The sequence below is a fragment of the Hyperolius riggenbachi genome, chromosome 1, assembly GCF_040937935.1.
Source record: "Hyperolius riggenbachi isolate aHypRig1 chromosome 1, aHypRig1.pri, whole genome shotgun sequence".
NCBI lineage: Eukaryota > Metazoa > Chordata > Amphibia > Anura > Hyperoliidae > Hyperolius > Hyperolius riggenbachi.
Window position 1 is genome coordinate 277,702,237 of NC_090646.1, and position 23,881 is coordinate 277,726,117.

General features: G+C 43.5%; 1 protein-coding gene across 2 annotated transcripts in view; it reads left to right on the forward strand.

Moving 5' to 3' along the window:
• LOC137506680 (signal-transducing adaptor protein 1-like) overlaps positions 1–23,881 on the forward strand; it is a 153,686-nt gene that overhangs the window by 125,351 nt on the left and 4,454 nt on the right. For both annotated transcript variants that reach the window (XM_068233619.1, XM_068233618.1), the window contains exons 8-10: positions 5,804–5,903; positions 9,242–9,367; positions 17,895–17,953. In XM_068233619.1, the coding sequence (XP_068089720.1) occupies positions 5,804–5,903; positions 9,242–9,367; positions 17,895–17,911 (243 nt within the window). In that variant the 3' untranslated portion in view covers positions 17,912–17,953. The remainder of the gene's footprint in view (positions 1–5,803; positions 5,904–9,241; positions 9,368–17,894; positions 17,954–23,881) is intronic.

A 23,881-nucleotide genomic window follows, 5' to 3' on the forward strand; every position in this document is an offset into this window, starting at 1 on the left:
CTTACTATCTACCACATGGGTTAACGAGATGTTACGATCGTTCATATTTAAGTGGTCCAAGAAGACCGCCAGATCTTCTCGCGATCCTCGCCAGACCAGGAAGACGTCATCGATAAAACGAATCCAGCAGGCGGCGTGCGCCCCAAATGCCACATTATTGTACACCTCGCTCCGCTCCCAGAAGCCGAGGTGCAAACAGGCATACGCTGGGGCACACGCCGCCCCCATCGACGTCCCCCTGATCTGGCGATAGAATTTTCCACCAAACCTAAAACAGTTTTTCGTTAAAACTATCTCCAGTAATTCCAGTATGAACTGTTTCCTTTCATTTTGCATTTGTTCTACCTCAGTGAGGAAAAATTCAATTGCCGCCATACCAACATGATGTGGTATGGACGTATACAGGGCCTCAACATCAATACCCACCAGTAGATCATTAGATAAAACCTGAAACCCATCCAACAGGGTCAGCACCTCACCAGTGTCACGAGCAAAGGAGGGAAGTCTCTCAACGATTGGCTTGAATACCTGGTCCAAAAATCTACACACATTTTCAAGTGGTCCCTCCACCGCAGACACAATGGGTCTCCCTGGTGGATGTTCTGGGTTTTTGTGTATCTTCGGGATTAAATACAATATGGGTATCCGATATGAGGTCACCTTCATATACGTCCGTTCATTTAAGCTGATAGCTCCTGCCGATAATGCCACATCAAGCCTGTGATTCAATGATCTTACAATGTCAGGGAATGGGTTGCATTTTAATCTTACATACACCTCAGGGTCATCCAATTGCCTCTGGGCTTCCTCCATGTATAAATTCTCGCCCCAAAGCACCAGATTCCCCCCCTTATCACTGGGTCTAAGCACCACCTTCTCCATTTCTTTTAGCTCAGCCAAGGCTTGCTGTTCTTTATCAGAAAGGTTATTTTTACCTTGGATCTGCCAATTAATTGTCCTCAAATCTTGTTCAACAGCTCCACAGAAGGCACGGATAAAGGGATTAACTGAAAGTGAGGGGAAGTACATGGATTTCTTTTTAACTTTAGTAAATTTTATACTCTGATCTGGATCCTGATTTTCTTGTGGATAATTATCATCCAGCAATGATTCCAGATCAATTAAGGCTTGTCTATCCCTCACTGTATCTGATATCATCATGTTAGTTGGGGGCATTACAGGGGGGTCTTGAGTTTCAGTCCCTGAGTCCCTTGACCACATAGCTTTTAATACTACTTTTCGTAGGAACAGTCTGAGGTCTTTGTAGACCTCAAAGTGATCACCCACCGCTGTAGGACAAAAGGTTAACCCTTTATTAAGTAAGGTGGTATGGGATGGATTTAACACAAATTCAGAGAGATTGATTATATTGGATCCTCCATCACCTCCCCCCTCCTCCTCCTCCCCAGTATCCTCATGATATATCACTTCCCCACACGGTTCTTGACCTCCCGAGGGGGCATATTCCTTTTTAGAATTGATTTGGGTTTGGGTTGGTTTTTGCGTTTCGATTTTTTCACTTTCTTTTTTATTTTTGTTTCTTCCTCCTCCCCTTCTTCCTCGTTTCCGTTTGCCTCTTCCCCACTTGACCCTAAAAAAGTCACAGATTTATCTGAGGCCTCACCTTCAGATTCAGATTCGCCACTTTGTGGTCTAGACCTGGACTTGGCCTGACCCGGGGTGTATTCGAATTTTTTTTGTTTTTTTTTGTTTTTTCCTGCTGTGTAGCCACCATAATCTTTAGCTGTTCTAACTCTGCCCTTACGGTCTGAAGCTGATTAACCACCCCCTCCATGTTACTTCTTTATGGTCTGTGTTTATGTAACGATCTGTGAAGATCAGTGTCACACCCAGAGCCTTGATTATTGGTGATCCACAGAATCACCAATAATGCAAGGATTTACCCGATTATATAGCAATCTGCTGAATTGCTAATAATGCGGGTAGATCAAAAAAGGGAGTAGACACACGAACAGAGCAAAAAATACAATGCAGAATAATACACAGGTTTGTGGAAATGTCCACCACTCGTAATTCCTCAGAGGTGTGGTTACCTCTGAATGGGAATCCCGTGTGTGAGATCCTCCAAGGGAAGCAGTGGAGGGATCTCGGCCTCTGGCAGTAACGGTCTGCTAGGGCGGGCGTCTCAGAGAGGCAAGCCTAAGATAGAAACCCTACAGTGGGAGACGTTCCACTGAAGGGAGAAAGGTCAGACCAATAGAGATTCGGCAACAGATCAGGCGGCAACACTACAGAAACGTAAGATGAGAGAATAGTCAGAAACCAAGCCAATAGTCGATAACGGTACGGGCTGGCAAAGTACAGAATCAGAAAGCAGAAGGATGGTCAAGACAGGCACAGTCATACACAAGAAATCAATACAGTTCAATATGCGTATATACTGGCGATAAACCAGTATATAACGCAATATCAAATACAACACTGGCTAAGTGCAACAAGAGCCGGGGTCCTGCCGGATTGTCACACGGGAACTGACTAGATCTGAGTGCTGACACAGAGTATCGCAAACACAGACGAAGTGTGACTGAAAAGCACTTCCTTATATACTGCCTGGGAGAGAAGTCTCCACCCCAAGCAGCAGCCAATCAGGGTAGGCAAAAAAGGTCAGCTGACCCACTTTCTAGGGGTATAAAGGCGTGCCTGGCGCGCGCACGCACCCCCTAGAGGCAAGATGGCAGAGCCCCGATGTGTGAGTTTGGCGCGGTGCGCTTGGAGGATCTTGTGCAGCGGATGCGGACAAATTTCCGCATTCCGTATTGGAAAGTCCGCATGCTGGAACGGATGCGACCATATTTCCGCAATCCGTCCGGCATCGCAGATTTTTCGTTACACACCTTAAGTGTTGCCACTGGCACCCACTGTGACAAAAAAAAGTCTATTCACTAAAGGTGCCCCAGGCTGCACAGCTACGTGATACATCTAGTAGGAATCTTGAATGCTGTCTTTAGTTCTTGAAGGCACACTATCGATCTGAAGAAGTGGCTAAAAGTTGTGAAATGTGTTGTCTTTTGCTAAATAAAGATTGTTTAAACATCGGTAGTCACCTTTTAAGGCACAACACTCAACCTGAGGAAGCAGCTTATGCCATGAAACGTGTTGTCCTGCAAGCGCACATTAATTAAAGTTAGAATGTTTTTTTAAAAAACCCTGTACGTGAAATTCACTTAATTAAGGTAGGATGTCCTTTTCTACTTATTCTTTTTACAATCTGCATGTATTATATACAACTGCTACCATCCCTTTACTGTGATTAAGTCCCCTCTAGACGGGGGAAATCACTTGTACGAGGAAAGACCTCCAAATAGTGAATTTTTCTTGGAGTCGCGACCACCATATCACGTCCACAAGGCCGAAATGGGACGGTACTTCCTCACCTGCTTCTGTGAGTGGTTTTGCAACCCAGCCTTGTGAGTATAACCATTCAGCTGTTAATTAATTACTTGGTAAGCCTATGTCAGGGCTTCACAACCCTGTCCTCAGTGTCACCAACAGTGCATGTTTTGTGGAAATCCACAGAGGTAGTTAATCAGCTCTGCTGAGACACTAATTACCCCATCTGTCAATGCTCGTGATTTTCTGCAAACCAAGTTCTGTTGGTGATACCTGAGGACAGGGTTGGGAAGCCCTGGCCTATGATGATACACCAGAACCTCCTAATATGGTCACCCACCATGTAATCACTCTTTAACCTCACCTACCCTCTCGGTAACTGTGTCCACCTTCCATGTCACTTCTCCTGACCCTCACCTACTCTCCTAGCCATTATGTTCACCCACTATATCATGGCTCCTGATGCTTGCCTGCCCAATCCTTGCCTATCCTCCCTGCTACTGTGTTCCACTATTTCACCTCTATTGGCCCTTATCTGTTCACTTCTCACCTATCGTACCAGGTGTTGTGTGCTTCCTCTCCTGTGTACAATCACGGTCTTGTTTAACTGTTCCAGTCAAAACCACTTACATCAACCCAACCCTCATCTACCTTAACACCCCACTGCATTCACCTCCATTGATAGATAATTCTAAACTATTTCACAATACCACTACAATCTTCTGTCTTCTGCTCAACTCTCTGCCCCAAAATCAGTTTGTGTTGCCCCTTCATCTCTCCTACCCACATAATCATATTTTATGTCCGCCCATCAGTCCTCAGATTCAAACACCACTCACCCTTCCACAACCAACACCCACATTCATACACAACAGGTCCCTTGGTCTCTGTCTTGGTCCTACATGTGCTCTACCCAAAATATACAAATATTTTTAAAATTCTATATGCGTGTAAGTATAATTTAAGATTCACTTTAAATGAGTCACGTAGTAAGGCTTTAATTTGTCAGTTGTTTACAGGTTTGTAAATTGGTTTACTTTCTTCACAATTTACAGACAGGGCCGGAGCTACCATAGGAAAAAATGGGCAATTGCCCCTGGGCTCCAGAGCCTGTAGGGGCCCCCAAGGTGTCCCTCCCCCATCTTAACTGTTGCTCCCCAGGGACTCTGCAGAGTTTGTTAAGTTGGGAGGTGATTGGGGGAGGGTCAGCAGCCAGCTCAGGGGCCCAGGAGGGAAATTTGGCTGCAACAAAGGGCCTCTAATGGCGCTTTTTGGTCAGGGGGTGTCTGTTGGGGGGCCCCCAGGCTAATTTTGCCCTGGGGCCCAATTGTTATTTGAACCGGCCCTGTTTACAGATATAGGTTTCTGTTCTATAATTAAATATGCCTCATCTTTTAAATATAATAAAATATAGGAGAGTTTGTTGTAATTCATGAATGCCAATAATTATTGTAGTAATCAGTCTTTTGAGAAACATTGATACAAAGGTCACATACTAAGGGACATACGATAATTTTGTAGGTTTTCTGCTATGCTAAAAACTGGCTTGGCCTGCTGAGTTGAAAGATGGGCCTGTACCTTAGCAGCGTGATTAAGGGAAACACTAGTGCTCACAAGCAGAGCATGCACATGGAGGCCATGTTATTTTTTTTATTTTTTTTCAAACTTGAGTTTAACAAGCATATATAAAGTGGTAGATGATGTATTAAAAATGTTAATTATTGTTTAACCTGTTTTTGGTGGATGGAGTACTTTCTTCAAACAAAGATCTTAACTGCTGTAGATAATATTTATATTAGTTTAATCACTGGCATTATCAAGTAACCGGCAATTATGTGTGGGCCAGGGGGAATGCCTCTTTCCTTTTATTCCAGCTTTCCACAGCAGCCTACAGCAGAAAACAAAAACCAGAGCTCTGGTGCAGTCCTCTTCTATTCTTACAGCTGCCGGCTGTGCTGTAGCACCCTTTGTAGGCCCCCGATCTGTGTCACCTGACACGCAATGGGTTATGTGACATGCATCAGGAGCCATACAGAGAATGCAGCAGAACAGCTGGCAGCTGTAAGAAGAGAAGAGGATAACGTCTGGAGCTCTGATATGTGTTTTCTGCTGCCTGCTGCTCTACATAGCAGGAAATAGGGCTCTGTGGGGAAAAGAAGTGGCATACTGAGGCACTGGCTGCTTGAGCTCTCAAGCAAGCAGAAATGCACCCATGTAGTATCAGGCAATATGAAGTCTACTGTATATAGCACCTTCTGTTTTGTTGTTGTTGTTTTTAAACTGGCCAGGTTATGTGTGTATTATAATACCCCCTCACCCCGACCAGTTGCATTCTTTAAGCTGGGTCCAGGAGTCGAACCCACAACCTCACGCAAGGGAAGCAGGAGCATTACCTCTGTACTCAATTCAATATTTTGCAATTTTACATTTCATAAACATTTGTTATTTTTAGGTCATTCTGAACAACCTTGAAGATGTTGTAAATCACTTTGTTAATGAAACCAGAGGGAAGCTTAAACCATATGCTTCAAACATATATGACACACAAATTGGTATGGCATTTTTATTATCTATATAAGATTGTATTGGTTAAGATTAACACATTGAAAGAGCAGTCTCATCTTTACAAGTTACTTGCCTCAAACCAGAGCTGGCAACTTAGACAGATATTACCCCCCCCCCCCCCCCCCCAAAAAAAATGTAGGTGGACATCAGGGGTGGACAAAAGTTGCTATCTTGATGGATCAGAGAGAAAAAGATCTGAGTGGCACTCCCTATGCTATCAAGGAGCAGTGTGAGAGATGTAAAAGGCAAAAATAGTTCTCACCAAATCACATTTCCTGCTTGATCTACTGCCGGGACGTGTGCACATCGGACTGTGTGAAGAAAGGCTGTATCTACCATCAAATAGGAAGAGAAAGAAGTGGAATTCCGGGCACCTTCCGTCCAGATTCTTTTATTGCATTTATTGCAGTGCTTTCAAAACAGGTGACTTGTCAATGACACATCCATATTACGGATCATCAGGTGATGGTGCGATGGAGGTGGGGGGGTGCCGGGCATCAGATGGGGCTTGCAACGGCAGTTTCGCGTCTCACTAGACGCTTGGTCACGCTGCGCTCCAATAACGTTGATATCTTGCCTAGGGCCCATTTTAACCTCAATCCATCACTGCCTCCAACAGATTTAGCCTATATTTTCTTGAAATAGGGGGTCAACTTATATTTGAGATTCATTTACCCTTCACTCTTTTGAATTGGAAAATGATTATCCTTTCACCTATCAATAATGTTAGTCTTTAAATACCTATCACCTGAACTACCATTAAAACTAACTAATCAGAATAGTTCTGTCTAATCCTATTGGTATTTGTGTATGAACTCTAAACAGGCTCTAAAGTAATACAGAAGACAGAGTTTAACTTACCCTAATCTATCCTGTGATTCCTAACCCCAGATACTAGACAGACCTACCCATAAGGATTTCTGATAAGGAGAGGTTTGATAGCACTTAACTAAAAGCCAGCTCTGCGAGGCAAATATATCTCCTCACATTTTCTATTATTATTTTGTATTTCATTATGTCAAGCACATGACAATTACTACTATCTAAATTAGTAAATTATTACTTTCCAGTCTTAAGTGTTTCTCAAAGAATTTCCTTGTTTTAAAGCAAAAGCTTTAAAAGCAATCTGCTGCTAATTATAGTCGGGATAGGCTTCTTCCCTCAAATAGATAAGCACTGTCACTCACTCCTGACCCCACAATCTTAAAGAGAACCTGTACTGAGTAAAAATATTTAAAATAAACACATGAGGTAACTTAAAATGAACATTAAATAGTTACCTTGCCATCAGTTTCTCTCAGAAGCTCACTATTTTCTTCTTACAGTGATCTCTTCCAGTTCTGACAATATTTTGTCAGATCTCAAATATATCAGTTGCTGTCAGTAAAATATCAGTTGCTGTCAGTTATATCTGAGAGGAAAACTGATGTACCAGGTAATGTCCATGTTTCCCTATGGCTCAAATGGGTGATGTTACAGTTTAACTGTGTGCTGACCAGAAAGCTGTTATGGGTAATGGACATTTTCAAAATGGAGGACGGAAAATTCCCTTGATCACAGTGAACAAATAGGACGTGGGACAGGAGAAAGACACTGAGGAGTAGACTACATGGAAGGTAAGTATGACTTGTGTATGCTTATTTTGACTTTTAATTTTCAGTTCAGGTTTTCTTTAAGGGAGTTTTCCCAGCTATTCAAGGGCAGAAGTCTGCCCCGACCATAATTACCAGCAGATCTTTTTAACTACGATGGTTGGTACAAGGCCAGCAGTCAGCTTTCAGTATATAGGTACATATAAAATTGATCTGAAAAAAGCATGATAAATAATATAACCTGAGCTACTTCCTCCTATTAAAAGTTCACATTAATTGAGGCATCACACCAAACATTGTTTACTCTTGCAAACAGGTCTGCCTCCAAACAGCATAAAATGACAAGAAAAGCAAAGAACCCACCCCCAATTGGGGGAAACTCAACAGATCCAAAGACTCAAAAGAGTTTATTCTCGCATGCAAAGCACTTATGGCGACCTCCAACCATAGCAAGCCAAGTCCTCTTTTTCCAATCCACTGGATTTTCCTCAGTGATCGTTGATCGCTCTTCCAAGAGAAATTGGCAAAAAGTTCTCGTGTATTGTAAACCGTTTATTAAAAGTTCATAAAAAAAAAGAAAAGAAAAGTTGTGCAAATTTCAGTGCAGGCACACTGATTCAGCCAGAAAAGCTGAATCAGTGTGAAAAACATTGGAGCTGCCTCCTGGGTGTAGCAGGTCTACAGTATATCAGCTGTAATGAACTTCCTAGCTCAAATCTCTCTCCCGCTTAATGTGTGTGAAAAATCTCACCGGTGATGTCTCCTGTGCCTTGGTCCTATTCCATGGAAACTCATCAAGTGCACGGTTCGTACGTGTTTGTTAATTGGGGGGGAGGGGGGAGTGTTCTTTAATAGACATGTGTACCCATAATACTCACTTTTGTAGTGTTTTTTTTCTTATTAAAATAAACATTTAGACCTTTATGCATTTCTATAACTTTTTATTGTACAGCAATTTGAGTCAGCCCCATAGAATTTCCATATAAATTGGGATGTAAGTAATCTGTATGACATTTTCCAGTTGCAGAAGGAGAAAGATTTGTGATGTACAATAGGGATTACTCTGTTTCTGGATTTGAGGTGTAGCATGATATTGATGAGCAAGAGGAAGCTGAGTGAAATGCAAATATATGACACAGACATGTGAGGAGGACAGGCAAAGATGACTTGCACATGTGAGCAGAACCAGTGACAAACAAACTACATTTCTATCACCTATATCTTGTGAGACAGAGAATGTCTTTCTGAAGACGGGGTTCCTTCATTATGATGTTACAATAGGGCTACTGTACTACACTTAGCTTCAGTCCCATCATACCAGATAAGCAGGGCTGGATTTAGGCCAAGGCAACACAAGCCATGACCTAAGGCATCACAGGAGCAAGGGCGGGTGGACAGCAGGCTGTACTGCTGCAGTTTGCAATTGCAAATCTGACTACCAATAGGGAGGGGGAAAGAATCTGGCTATCTATACTGCAAGAGGGTGGGGAGAGCATCTGGTGGGGGTGGGGGGATATTGGTTGAAGTGCTGTTGGAATGGGGGCGGCTGGTGTCAGTTGGCCTTGGGCGGTAAAGAGTACATATCCAGCCCTGTAAATAAGGTAAAGGGTTGAACTGATACTATCTAGTGACTTCATCAGCTACACATTTCAAGACTTTTTTTTTTTACTTAACATAATTACATAACTCCTATAACTATATTCATGAGCTACATTGTCCTCTTTCCCTTACAGATTATGCTTTGAAAAACGAGGAAACCAAGAAGAACAACACTCCTACGTCGAAGGTCAAACTATTAGCTAACCAGCTAGCTCAAGTGAACATCGGAAAACGTGGATCGGAAAACGCCTACGTGAATGGTGATCATTTGTTCTGTGTACATATATTGTTTTGTAATAGGCGCTGACTGTCTCTTGATCTAAAACCAGACACGTGTGTGTGTGTATGTGCCGCGATCACTCAAAAACGCATTGACCAATTTCAACTTGGTATACAGATCCCTTACTACATGGGAAGAAATTTTCTGGTGGTCTCGGCCCCCCCTCCCCCTCCCTTTACACACCTGGAGGTGAAGGAACCACAACAGGAAATCAGATTTCATCCATTCACGTCAATGGGAAAATTTAGAAGGTTACCATTCTCACAGTATTAAAGCCAGAGTCCTCAAAATTTGCACAGTTGGTCACTTGGTGACGAAGGTTAAAAATTCAGGAAAAGTGGGCGGAGCATAATACACCCAAATTTAAATTTCATCCATTCATCTTGGTTTCAAAATTTTTATTGAACATTTCAATCATTACAGTAGCATAGGTGTGTACATCAGAAGGTACATCATAGTGAATCCCATGCAGGAGAGCAGTTGGTATCAAACTGAAAGGCACATCAGAGTCTTCAGTAGCTTAAAGCTTCTTATACTGAAGAGGCCTAGGCCACATGTATAAACATATACAGTCAGTGTTATAACAGAACAACGAATGGAGAACAATTAGATCTCCTGGGTTGGTGGCAAGCAGTGCCATAGGCCTGCAATCCCGGTGTGTGTGTGTGTGTGTGTGTGTGTGTGTGTGTGTCTGTGTGTGTGTGTGTGTGGGGGGGGGGGGGCAGAAGAGAGAGGAGGAAATGAGGGAGAGAAAGATAAAGAAAGGGGAGAAGAAGGGAAGAGTGACTCAATATTAATATGTAGAGAGTGTTTTAGTGTCTAGGCCTGATGTGATGAAATATTTTATGTGTGTCTTGCTGGTGAGTTTTTTGTTCACTATGAAGTCTGACATGCAGGCTTTGACCTCAAGGAAGTTTGAAGCAGTTTTTTTTCCAGTTCTCTGCTATGGTCATTTTAGTTGACAGGAAACGTTAAGAGGCTAGTTTATTTTGGGACATGAGTTTTTTCCTATGATGATATGGAAGGAGTAGCAGTCCACAGGTTCTGCTCCATAGTCTAGTCAGTTTAGGACACTGCCACCATAGATGAAACATGGTGCCCTCTCTTCCACAACCTCTGAAGCAGTTAGAGTACAAGGTACCATCTGATTAGTACTTTATATGCTAATTTCATGGCAAAGATGTTAGTGGAGCATCCTGCAATTCTCTGCCAATTGTCAACCTAGCCTATTTGGTCTGTAGTTTGCCCTGTCTCTCGTTCCCGACCTGAAATGTAAGGATGCTGCCTAGAGGAAGACACATTAAGTTTGATTATATATGACCAAAATAGAGCCAGATCCAGATGGATTCCTGAGGCGCATGTTGTCAAAAAAGGAAGAGAGCAAAGGAAGGTCTTTGCCTCGTGTGAAGGGAGAAATCCAATGTTTGAACTACATATATATGTGTTTCCTGAATAGTTGCCTATGTGATTAGGCCTCTACCACTCAAGCAGTTGTTTACTAAATTAACCTGGTGGTCAACCCATCATTTAAATGAGTCAGTATTTTCATGGCCCAGAAAGAGAAGGGGGCTATGCCTATGAGTGATGGGTGCTAATGGCAATTGGGGGGCTACTAAAAGCTATTAGCTACTATGGCTGGTCTGTAATATAAAATAATATTAGTGGCTACACGTGGCATGCTTGGCGTGTGGATGGATGCTGCCCTGATGCTCCCGCCTGCTCTCTCTGCACTGGCTGACTCGCTCAGCCCTCCATCTCCCCTGCTGTGACCTGCATGTCACTAGACGGCACTCTGCTGATACAACTCCGCATTCGTATGGAACAAACTTGGGATTACACACCTCATGGATGCAGTGGCTTTAAACCTGGAGGCTGGACACCGTGGACTCGGTACTGTATAGCATAGATTCTTTGTTTGCACGAACTCTTGCTGTTTCGCTTGCCCAATTGCATACAGTGTTGGCTTCCTGTCATCCAATTGCTCTATAACCAATCTGGAGGTATATGTGTCTACATGATTGTGCTTGTACCAACAGTGTCAGTATTTCATCTGCCATTCTGACATTAAGCGCTTGGACTAACTGCTGTATTTAGCTATGCCTAAAAAGCTGCCCTCATCTGTTGGTTGTGTACTAAAGCTGAGCTTTGCTGAAGATGTTATTTGGCTGCTGTTCTATTGATATATTCAAGTTTTCTTGCGGGGCAGGAGAGTGCTGCCCTTTACTGCTTGAGTGTCACTTCTAAGGGAACTGTTACACTGTATTAAAGATTGAACCATCTGGACTACACTGGTCAATATACTTTTTTTTAATGTTTTTGGGGGGAGCTGGGGTCTGCTATGTGGATGGAGTGTGATGTGTGAGTGTGGGGTGGTCTGATCAACCACCGCCAGTCTTTTAGGAGAATATTTCTTTTATCTAATTTTTGATACATTTAATAAAAATTATGATATTTTATTGATTGAACTAGTCTGTATCTATATTTCCTGGGGTATACGTGCTCCGTATCTCTCCTCCAAGTTTTTTTGTATAAAAGAATATTAGGGGCACCTTGTCCTCCATCATACCTATGTGCAAAGAGTGTGGACTTACAGATTGTGGGTCTTTTGCCTGTCCATATAAAGGATTGGAGCTTATTTTGAAATAGTCACAAAAAATAACTAGGAAAAGGGCGGGGACCGTATGGAAGAGGTAGGGAGTTTTAGGTAGGATTGACATCTTTACAGTATTGATTCTACCAAATATGGATAGTGGCATTTGTGACCAAGAGGACATTAGTGAGGTGATATTCTTGAGTAGGGGAGGGAAATTGGCATTAAATAGCATTTGGGGTTTAGAAGTCAATACGATCCCTAGATAGGGTATGGAGGTAGACCACTGAAAATCTAGTAGAGATCTCAGTCCCTCACTGAGATCTTAGTATAGGGTAATATCCATAGTTAAATATTTCTGAGTTTTTATTGTTAGGCCAGAGATGTGGGAGAAACCTTTGAGTAATGCCATTAGGTTAGGGATGGAGGTCAAGGGTTGTGTAATCGTGAGCAGCATATCATCTGCAAATAGTAAAGCTTTGTGATGTACACCTGCTTGTTCTATGCCATAAATATTCTCATGGTTTCTGACGGCTATTGCCAAGGGTTTAAGTGCTAATATAAAAAGGAGGGGGAAGAGGGGACAGCACTTCCTTGTATCTCTCTTTATTGGGAAGGAAGAGGATGTGTAGACTAGGTATTTGGTGTTGGCAGTTGGATTAGAATATAACATTTTGACCCAGTTAAGGAAACAATTGTCAAATCCCCATTTGGCTACAGAGAATTTGAGGTATTTCCAGGAGAGGGTATCAAAAGCTTTGCAGACATCTAATGATAGCATATCTTCAATGAGTTGAAGATATGGATAAGATGTGCTGCTCTTCTAGCGTTATCACTAGCCTGTCTCCATGGCACAAAGCCAACTTGGTCTCTATGTATAACTTGAGGGACGATGGAATTTAATCTTTGGGCCAGTGTCTTTCCCAGGATTTTCAGATCAGTATTCTAGAGAGATATTGGGCAGAATTGCTGGGGTCGTAGGATGGGCTGGTCTAGTTTTGGGATTATGGATAATGTAGCATGGAGACTGGGGGTTCTTGGCCTACTCTCATCGCATTAAAGCAGGAAACTAGTATAGGGGCGATAAAGTCTGCAAATTTGCTGTAATATTGGCCTGAGAATCTGTCTGCACTCCGTATTTTATGCGGTTTTGATAGCCCATAAGACGTCTGGGAGAGTTATAGTTGAGCTGAGTGCGTCTGCACTTCCTGGTGGCAGACAAGGCAGGAGGATGGTAGAGAAAAAGTTTTCAGCTATCTGCGGGGGGATGAATTCAGATTGTGTGTAGAGATGTTGTAAAAAAAAAAAAGAGGAGATGTCAGTTATAACTTTGGGGTTAGCAGTTAATGTGCCTGAGCTCTGTCGTAGTCTGTAGATAGGTGTAACGGGTGGCATGTTTTTAAGCCTACAGGCTAACATGGGCAGAGGCTTATTGGCATTGTAGTAGTAGAACTGGAGAAGCTAGCAAAGTTGCCTCTCGACCGGTTTGCTACAAAGGAGGTCAAACTTAGTTCTGGCTTTATTTCTCAGGGTTCTATGGGCTGAAGAGTGTGTGGCTTTCCACTAGGTCTTTAAAAGATCCAAGTTATCCTGGGCTTTTTTTTTTTCTTGGGGCATTTGCACTTAAGGGAGGAGGCAAGGCCAGTGAGGTGGCCTCTAATCATGGCCTTGTGCACCTCCCAGAGCATAAAAGGAGAGGTGACCGAGCCTTGGTTATCGGACAGGAAATTGCTTAAGTGTTGCCTTATTTGGTCTAAGTGAGGTTTCTAGGCATTGAGAAATGGAAAATATAAATAAGAGGAGATGAGGCACCCCTGCTTCGTCCCATTACAAAGTTTAAAAGTGTGTGTGTGGTGTGTGTGGTGTGTGTGGTGTGTGTGTGGTGTGTGGTGTGTGGTGTGTGGTGTGTGGTGTGTGGTGTGTGGTGTGTGGTGTGTGGTGTGTGGTGTGTGGTGTGTGGTGTGTGGTGTGTGGTGTGTGGTGTGTGGTGTGTGGTGTGTGTGTGTGTGTGTGTTTTGAATGCCCTTTCCTGCCTGAGCACTTTATATATGAAATGGGATGGTCCTACAATGTACCACTATTCTATCTTCTGATTGGTCTGATTAAATAATGCTATACTTTCTATTCGTTGACTACTAAACCTATCTGCTATAATTTAAATATAAACTCACATGTTCAAACTGGTTCAAACCAGGACATCTATTGTCCTTTCTTCTGATATGGCCAGAGAGATCATGAGAGACAGCTGCTTGACCATGGCTCTGGTTACACTGTGGACATGACTGGCATTTACATCCCAAGCGAGGGGGTAGTCTACAGACATTTCACCATTCAACCCCTGTTCCCCTAATACTTACAAATGAAAGATTGCTTTTCAATCAGGCTTACCAATATCACATATATAATGGATCCATAGCTTTGATATCTCAATCGCATGTATAATTGATTAATAGTTTTGATATCTCAATCGACTGACATCCAATACCGACAACCCATTTCTCCACATAGCAGGGCCCTAGCCACATGAAGAAACCAAGTCATCAAATATTCTAAACCATTCGATTAAAATCTCAAAACATTCAACATATAACAGTATAGTTCACCTTCGCCGAGGTATCACTATAGAGTAACATAATCCACAACATCATGGTTGGCCCTAGTTTAAGGTCTCCCAAAATTAAGGTCAGATAGTCAAAAGAAACTCAATCAAAGGCCTTCTTGGCATGGGTGGAGAGAAGCATTCCCTCCACCAGATGCTGAGTAAGCCAATGTTGCACATTCAGGGTCTTAATCGTAGTGTCCCTAGCTTCACGGCCAGGGACGAATTCAGCCTGATCTATTGACACTAGACACTAGATCCGGTACGCAAGGCAGCAATCGAGTGGCATATATCTTTGCAAATCAGGGATGATCTCCGACGTTAATACGTCTCATTTGAATCACGAGTGATTACTCGTGATTCAAATGAGGATTAATGACAGCAGCTCAGCACAGGGATATATATAATGACTTTTTACAAGTATCATGCTGTGCGGTATTACATTCCGTGCACATTTACAGTTGCAGTAAAGCAGAATTACATGCTTTACATAATGTAACTTTTCCCCTCTGCTGTGTTGTTATCCTGGGAATTTTACAGGGAATGCAGCGCAGCCTAAGAGTTAATAAGAGGTTTGTGAATTAGCGGTTATTTGATTCTAGTTCATGCAGCATCCACAGCAAGAGTTTAACCACTTGAGGACCCACCCTTTACCCCCCCTTAAAGGGAAGGTCCAAGCAAAAAAAAAAAAATTAGTTTCACTTACCTGGGGCTTCTACCAGCCCCATACAGCCATCCTGTGCCCTCGTAGTCACTCATTGCTGCTCCAGTCCCCCGCTGGCAGCTTTCTGACCTCGGAGGTCAGGGCCGAATTGCGTACATTTTTACACATTCCCGCTAGTGCAGGAACATTAACACATACATTTTTACGCGTTAGTGGTGCAACGCGTACATTTTTGTTCCTGCACTAGCTGGAATGCGTAAAAATGTATGCAATGTGGCCCTGACCTCCGAGGTCAGAAAGCTGCCAGCGGGGGACTGGAGCAGCAGTGAGTGACTACGAGGGCACAGGATGGCTACATGGAGCTGGTAGAAGCCCCAGGTAAGTGAAACTCATTTTTTTTTTTGCTTGGACCTTCCCTTTAAGGACCAGCGCTGTTTTAGCTGATCTGTGTTGGGTGGGCTGTGCAGCCCCCAGCACAGATCAGGGTGCAGGCAGAGCGACCAGATCGCCCCCCTTTTTTCCCCACTAGGGGGATGATGTGCTGGGGGGGGGGGTCTGATCGCTCCTGCCTGCCTGGGTGTTGCGGGGGGGGCACCTCAAAGCCCCCCTCCGCGGCGACATCCCCCCCTCCCTCTCCTACCTAGCTTCCCCCCGGAGATCCGAGGCTGCACAAGAACGGATCTGTCCTGTGCAGCCTCTAACAGGCTCCTGCCTGTCATGTGACAGCGATCCCCGGCCGCTGATTGGCCGGGGATCGCTGATCTGGTACAACGCTGCTACTGTTAGCAGCGTTGTACGGATGTAAACAAAGCGGATTATTTCCGCTTGTGTTTACATTTAGCCTGCGAGCCGCGATCGGCGGCCCGCAGGATATTCACGGAGCCCCCCGCCGTGGATTGACAGGAAGCAGCCGCTCGCGCGAGCGGCTGCTTCCTGATTAATTAGCTTGCAGCGTCGCTGGTCCTGCAGCTGCCACTTTGCCAAAGCGCGTATGAGTGCGCGGTCGGCAAGTGGTTAAAAAACACCCAGGACAGAATCGGTTTATTGAAAAGTGTGCACTTTGGAGCTGTGAAATTTGGGCGCTGGGGAAGATTGGACAACACCATAGGCGCCCATACAGAGTCTGGCTATAAAGGGAAATTTGGGCCCTGGGGGCTTGTGCTTGCACACACTATTTTTAGCAGCAAATTAGAGTTTGCATAGGGGGCGGCTCCTGCCCCCAAATTTCCTCCCAAATTATAGCCACAATTTGTATGGGGACCTATGGTGGCTGCCCAGCTTCCCCAGTGTCCAAATTTCCTGTCTCCAAGCCTCTCTGACACCAGACAGATATTTTTAGTTCTTTTGCAGTGAATGTGCAGTGGGGGGGGGGGGGGAGGGGGGCTTTGGTGGTGGTTAAAGGGAACCTAAACTGAGAGGGATATGGGTTTTTCCTTTTAAAATAATACCAGTTGCCTGAATCGCCTGCTGATCCTGTGTCTCTAATACTTTTAGCCACAGCCCCTGAACAAGCATGCAGATCAGGTGCTCTGACTGAAGTCAGACTGGATTGGCTGCATGCTTGTTTCAGGGTGTGATTCAGCCACTATTGCAGTCACAGAGATCAGCTGGACTGTCAGGCAACTGGTATTGTTTAACAGGAAACATCCATATCACTCTCAGTTAAGGTTCCCTTTAAGGTTAGGCATTGGTGGATGGTCTTCAGAGATGGTTTATGCACAAGGCAATTCTATGCAGCTGCCTAGGGCTTGGAGAGAGCCTAGGGGCCTAGCCTCCCACCAAGTCTAACTAAAAAAACCAGGTGTCCATCAGCACTGGCCATAAAGTGCTATCTTGCCTAGGGCCCCATTTCATCTTAATCCTCTTCTGATAGTCTTTTAAAGTTTGACACTGCTGGGTGAAAAGGGGGGGGGGGGGGTTAGGTTTAGACAGGGCTAGGCATCAGTAGGGGGTTTGTTAGGGTTTGGGAGGGAGGGGTTTGTGTGAGAATAGGGCTAGTTTTAGTAATAGTAAAATATCAGTAAAATTTACCAGTATTTTTACTATCGGAATTAGCACTGTACAATAGTAGAATATCAGTAATTTTACTCGTATTCTACTAGCGTTCTCTCTGGTGCCCATTTTGTATGTTTGCATGTGCTGTAGCCATCTGCATGAGTCTGCAGTGACACAACTACCAATGGCGTAGCTAAGGAGCTGTGGGCCCCGATGCAAGTTTTACAATGGGGCCCCCCCATGCACTCTATACATAGCAATTGAAACGGCGCACTAAAAGCTGCCAATGGCAACTACAATGTCAGAGGTGCAAGAAGGGGATGGGGAATAGTTTGTTAATGATTACCACTATTCAAAGTATATATATAAATGATTATTATGAGCACAGGACCAATATAGAGCTAATACTGTAGTTGAGGGAGGGCCATTCGGGGCCCCTCTGGCCCAAGGCCCCGATGCGGTCGCTACCGCTGCACCCCCTATTGCTATGCCCCTGACAACTACTATGGTAATCATACAACTGCATGTGTTCCTTTCTGTACTTATTGGGGAAACATGACTATTTGTACCATCCTCACACTGGCTGTTATGTAGTACCTCTATCCAACTTGGCAGATATTTGCTTTGCAGTAACTCTTTCATTTTTTTTCCTTTTTCAGTATTTCCAGGAAATTAGAAATTGTGCAATGCTCACACTGGTGGAAGACATTTGTACTTGGTAAGCAAATTAAGTAAAAATGTATGCAGTTCATCAAATGATTTTGCTCTAACGTGGTTCCACTAATGCCTGAGAAAATTATATATTCAAAAGGCATCACAGAGTTCCCCTCCCAAAGATAGTTTCAACTTTTTTTTGTGTGTGTGCATTTAAAACTGTTTTCATGAAACAATCACCTTTTCCACCATTGAGATTCCCGATGATTATCGGTGGAAAGTCAACAGCACCGCCAGGCTGCATGACCTTGATTTGGCTCTTTTGTTTGAACAAACTGCTGTCAGGTGAGCTCAGAGGCACAGATAAAGCTTTAGTACAGCTGTTCTAAACCTTTTTGCCATAGACAAACTATTAAAATAAGTTTTGGATAAAAGTTATATACTAGCCTTGTGTGTGGGGATTTATTTAGCAGAAGGCATGGTTTTTACAACTTCCTTGTTTAACCCACGTATGCACCTGCGCAGTACAGCGCACCTGATTAGGTTTGGCTACAGCCCATTTACACCGGAGCCCGAGTGGCGAGCCACTACTGCGCATGTGCGCGGCGGCTATTGTAAATATTATTGCCGCTCTGTGTCTGGGGGAGCCATTGCTGGATCCAGATGGCTGAGCAGGACTTGGGAAGCCCAGCGCCCAGAGATTTTTAATGTTCTACAACTGTGCTTGTGATGGTTTACGTTTAGAAAATGAGCCTGTGACGAATAAAGTTTATAAAAATACTAAACATATTTATCCTATTTAATTAAAACATTATTTAACATTTTAACCCTTACGGTTTTAAAACATTATTATCCACAAAATAAAGCGATCAGTACGTAACGTAAATTGCAATACATTTTTTACAATCACATTTGTAAAACATTTCTAAAACATTATTATCCACCCAAAAAAAAATATTTTAATTTTTTTATTTAAATTTTTCATTTATTAATGTTTGTAAAACATTATCATCCATAGGGTGTCTTAGGTTTAGGCACCACCAGGGGGGTCTTAGGTTTAGGCATCCCCAGGGGGTCTTAGGTTTAGGCACCACCAGGGGGGTCTTAGGTTTAGGCATCCCCAGGGGGTCTTAGGTTTAGGCACCACCAGGGGGGTCTTAGGTTTAGGCACCACCAGGGGGTCTAGGGGTTAGGGATAGGTACAGGGAGGGCTTTGGGGTGGTTAGTTTTAGGCACCACCAGGGGGGTCTTAGGTTTAGGCACCACCAGGGGGGTCTAAGGTTCAGGCACCACCAGGGGGATCTAAGGTTTAGGCACCACCAGGGGGATCTAAGGTTTAGGCACCACCAGGGGGTCTAGGGGTTAGGGATAGGTACAGGGAGGGTTCTATGTGAGAGTAGGGTTAGGTATAGTTTTAGTACAATTTTAATAATGGATATTATGAATGTATTTATATTAATATCATTGTTATAAACAATATGTTCACATTTTATTACAATAATAAACGATAAATCAAGATTATTCATAACAATATATAATTATAATGTTTAAACAAATGATACTGTTTTTTTTAACAAACGTAATTATAAGTTTCAGTTTAGAAACAGGGAAGATTAAGAATTGCCGATTTCATACACATTATTTAATGATTTATAAATTCTTAAAACCCTATTTGTAAACGAAATTCTACACAATATTTTTATAAACGATAATACTGCTTATCGTTTACACCACGCGCCCCTTTTTTCCCGACGCCCTTTTTTGATGTACGTGCAATGCACCACCTATGCGATGTTCACAGTGCGGCATGAGCATCGCAGTGCAGCACGAGCATCACGGTATAATTGGTTGCGGCATCATAGCGCACTGCTTGCAGCAATACGCACATTAGCAGTAAAAGTAAAGCGTGCTTTTCATTGACTGTATGCATTGCTGTACTAGACTGTGGTTGCTTGATAGTGTAATGGTTAAGGGCTCTGCCTTTGACACAGGAGACCTGGGTTCGAATCTCGGCTCTGCCTGTTCAGTAAGCCAGCACCTATTCAGTGGAGACCGTGGGCAAGTCTCCCTAACACTGCTACTGCCTATAGAGCGCGTCCTAGTGGCTGCAGCTCTGGCGCTTTGAGTCCACCAGGAGAAAAGCGCAATATAAATGTTCTGTGTTTGTTAGACACAATGCAAGCATAACGTGCAGCACCGCTGTCCTGATCTGTTGTGTTCCTGCTGTCACAGGCAACACAACGCAATGGCTGCTGTGAACGCGGCCAGAAAAGAACCCTTGTGTTTTTCTGAGACTTGCAAGCATCATGGATATGTATAACATAAAACTCACTTTAATCTACATGTTTCTATATATGTGTAAATTCATGATAGTAATGGATGTGGGTTTTTTTTTTTTTTTAATCTGATGGCAGGACTAAAGTTGCCCATACATCTAGCATTTTTTCTGTACGATTGACCATTCGATTCAATAATTTTATCGAATTGAGAGGGAATCGAGAAAGAATCGAGTGTGTTCCAGTATGCCCAATCGAAGAAAAGTGGCTGATATCTTGTCAAATTGACCAGCTAAGTCGATCGAGCTGGATGTAAGATATCGGTCGATCGCACAGGAATCGGCTACTGTTTATGTATCATCCGATTGACTGTGAATCAATTTTTGCCTTCACAGCATGGAGACACAACATTGCCCAGATCGATAAGTGAATGTGAATCACATAGGATATCACTTGTAGTGTGTGGGCCACTAGTCGATCGACTTTTGATCAACCATGCTGAAGTCAATCACCTAATAAAGTCAATCACTTTCTCGACTGAATCAGAATTGCCAGATGTACGGCTAGTTTAACTGTTTCATTGTTTCTTTGTTACTGTTTTTTTTTCTTTTTGAGTGGAACAGTGCACAGGTTTATTGATGGATAAAGCGCTGCTGTTTTCCCTGCCTTTGTATTATAATCGATTAGCCACAATGTTTGATGACATGAATGAATGACATTTCTTCATAATGCACTTTGTGCTTTTACAGTTATCTAGTTAATGTCGGTCAGGATTGACCTTGTCATTTTTGTGCATAATGTAGCTCAATAAAGTTGTTGTGCGGAGTTAAAAAATGTGGATAATTTATCTCTCTTCTTTAAAATTTCACATTCTTCAGCGGAGCAATTTACAGTTGGCTTTAAAGAGAGAAAGGATCGGTCTATGAGTCATAAAACATTTTAAACGATGAATGGATAACTGACGTTCCAGAAGTAGATTATGAGACAGGAGGTTTTATAAGTTAGCATAATAGATTTGGTTGGTGTACACACATCTCAGTGCCAAGAATACAATATAAATAAGGCTTTCAGTAACTGTGGCCTACAGTTTACCTTGGCACAACATTGTTTACCTGCTATAGCTGGTTTTGTAATGTAGTAAATACGCCTTCAGTTAGAAACTGCTTTCTTAAACTATTAATTTGATTCAATAAAACAACATTAACTAGGCTAGTGTATAAAACATGCAGGCCATAATAAGTTCTTAGTATTGTTTTATATGTGTTTTAATTATGAAATGTAATGTCATAGTTCAAATTATGTATCAAGGCCTGCAGGTGTTTTTCGTTACATCTATTCAAATAGTTTTGTGTTGGGTGCGTTTTGTATTTTTACATTCTGCTCGTCTGACTTCAATTTAACCTTTGTGACTCATTTACTTGCATGTAAGCCATTAGATACCTCAGAAAGACCTTCCTAGTAATAGATTGAAGGAGAGGCAAAGTTTGTGAAAAGTTGTATTCATGAATGCAGGTGCCTCAGTTATAGTGTCCCACTATAGCCTCGATTTTCACCATTATAACCAATAGATAACCAATAGGTATAAAACGTTAGTAATCAGATACTGAGCTGGAAGAATGCTAGGGAAATTGAGCTTCAACGTGTTCAACACGTGGTAAGCGTACCCCAGGGGGTACTTCTGTTGGGTCCAGAAGGTACTCGGGCTTGATATAGTTATTAAAAAGTGTACCAGAGCTCAGGGAACTAAAAAGGTTTATACATACCTGTGGCTTCCTCCAGCCCCATAAACTCCGATCGCTCCCACGCCGCCATCCTCAGTCTTCTGCAGCACTGGTACCGGGTCCCGTCACTTCCATCAGTCGGAGCCAGTCTGGCGTAAGAGAAGTGCGCCCTCTACGTATCTCTCCAGCAGCTGCTGGAGAGATACACAAAGAGCGCACTTCTCCTGCGTAGCCTGGCCGTGACTGACGGAAGTGATGGGACCCGGTACGGGCGCTGATCCCTACAGTGGTGTGAAAAACTATTTGCCCCCTTCCTGATTTCTTATTCTTTTGCATGTTTGTCACACTTAAATGTTTCTGCTCATCAAAAACCGTTAACTATTAGTCAAAGATAACATAATTGAACACAAAATGCAGTTGTAAATGATGTTTTTTTTTATTATTTAGTGAGAAAAATAACTCAAAACCTACATGGCCCTGTGTGAAAAAGAAATTGCCCCCTGAACCTAATAACTAGTTGGGCCACCCTCAGCAGCAATAACTGCAATCAAGCGTTTGCGATAACTTGCAACGAGTCTTTTACAGCGCTCTGGAGGAATTTTGGCCCACTCATCATTGCAGAATTGTTGTAATTCAGCTTTATTTGAGGGTTTTCTAGCATGAACCGCCTTTTTAACCTGCTGGGCGGTCTGGACGAGCACAGCTCGTCCAGTACCGCCGGAGGCTGCCGCTCAGGCCCTGCTGGGCCGATTTGGCTGAAATAAAAAGCAGCACACGCAGCCGGCACTTTGCCAGCCGCGTGTGCTGCCTGATCGCCGCCGCTCTGCGGCGATTCGCCGCGAGCAGCGGCGAAAGAGGGCCCCCCTAGCCGCCTGAGCCCTGCGCAGCCGGAACAAAAAGTTCCGGCCAGCGCTAAGGGCTGGATCGGAGGCGGCTGACGTCACGACGTCGGCTGACGTCGATGACGTCACTCCGCTCGTCGCTATGGCGACGATATAAGCAAAACAAGGAAGGCCGCTCATTGCGGCCTTCCTTGTTTATTCTGGGCGCCGGAGGCGATCGGAAGATCGCCTCCGGAGCGCCCTCTAGTGGGCTTTCATGCAGCCAACTTTCAGTTGGCTGCATGAAATAGTTTTTTTTTTATTAAAAAAAAACCCTCCCGCAGCCTGCCTGGCGATCTTAATAGAACGCCAGGCAGGTTAATGTCATGCCACAACGTCTCAATAGGATTCAGGTCAGGACTTTGACTAGGCCACTCCAAAGTCTTCATTTTGTTTTTCTTCAGCCATTCAGAGGTGGATTTGCTGGTGTGTTTTGGGTCATTGTCCTGCTGCAGCACCCAAGATCGCTTCAGCTTGAGTTGACGAACAGATGGCCGGACATTCTCCTTCAGGATTTTTTGGTAGACAGTAGAATTCATGGTTCCATCTATCACAGCAAGCCTTCCAGGTCCTGAAGCAGCAAAACAACCCCAGACCATCACACTACCACCACCATATTTTACTGTTGGTATGATGTTCTTTTGCTGAAATGCTGTGTTACTTCTACGTCAGATGTAACGGGACACGCACCTTCCAAAAAGTTCAACTTTTGTCTCGTCGGTCCACAAGGTATTTTCGCAAAAGTCTTGCCAATCCTTGAGAATTTTTTTTAGCAAAATTGAGACGAGCCTTAATGTTCTTTTTGCTTAAAAGTGGTTTGCGCCTTGGATATCTGCCATGCAGACCGTTTTTGCCCAGTCTCTTTCTTATGGTGGAGTCATGAACAATAACCATAATTGAGGCAAGTGAGGCCTGCAGTTCTTTAGATGTTGTCCTGGGATCTTTTGTGGCCTCTCGGATGAGTTTTCTCTTCGCTCTTGGTGTAATTTTGGTCGGCCAGCCACTCCTGGGAAGGTTCATCACTGTTCCATGTTTTTGCCATTTGTGGATAATGGCTCTCACTGTGGTTCGCTGGAGTCCCAAAGCTTTAGAAATGGCTTTATAACCTTTACCA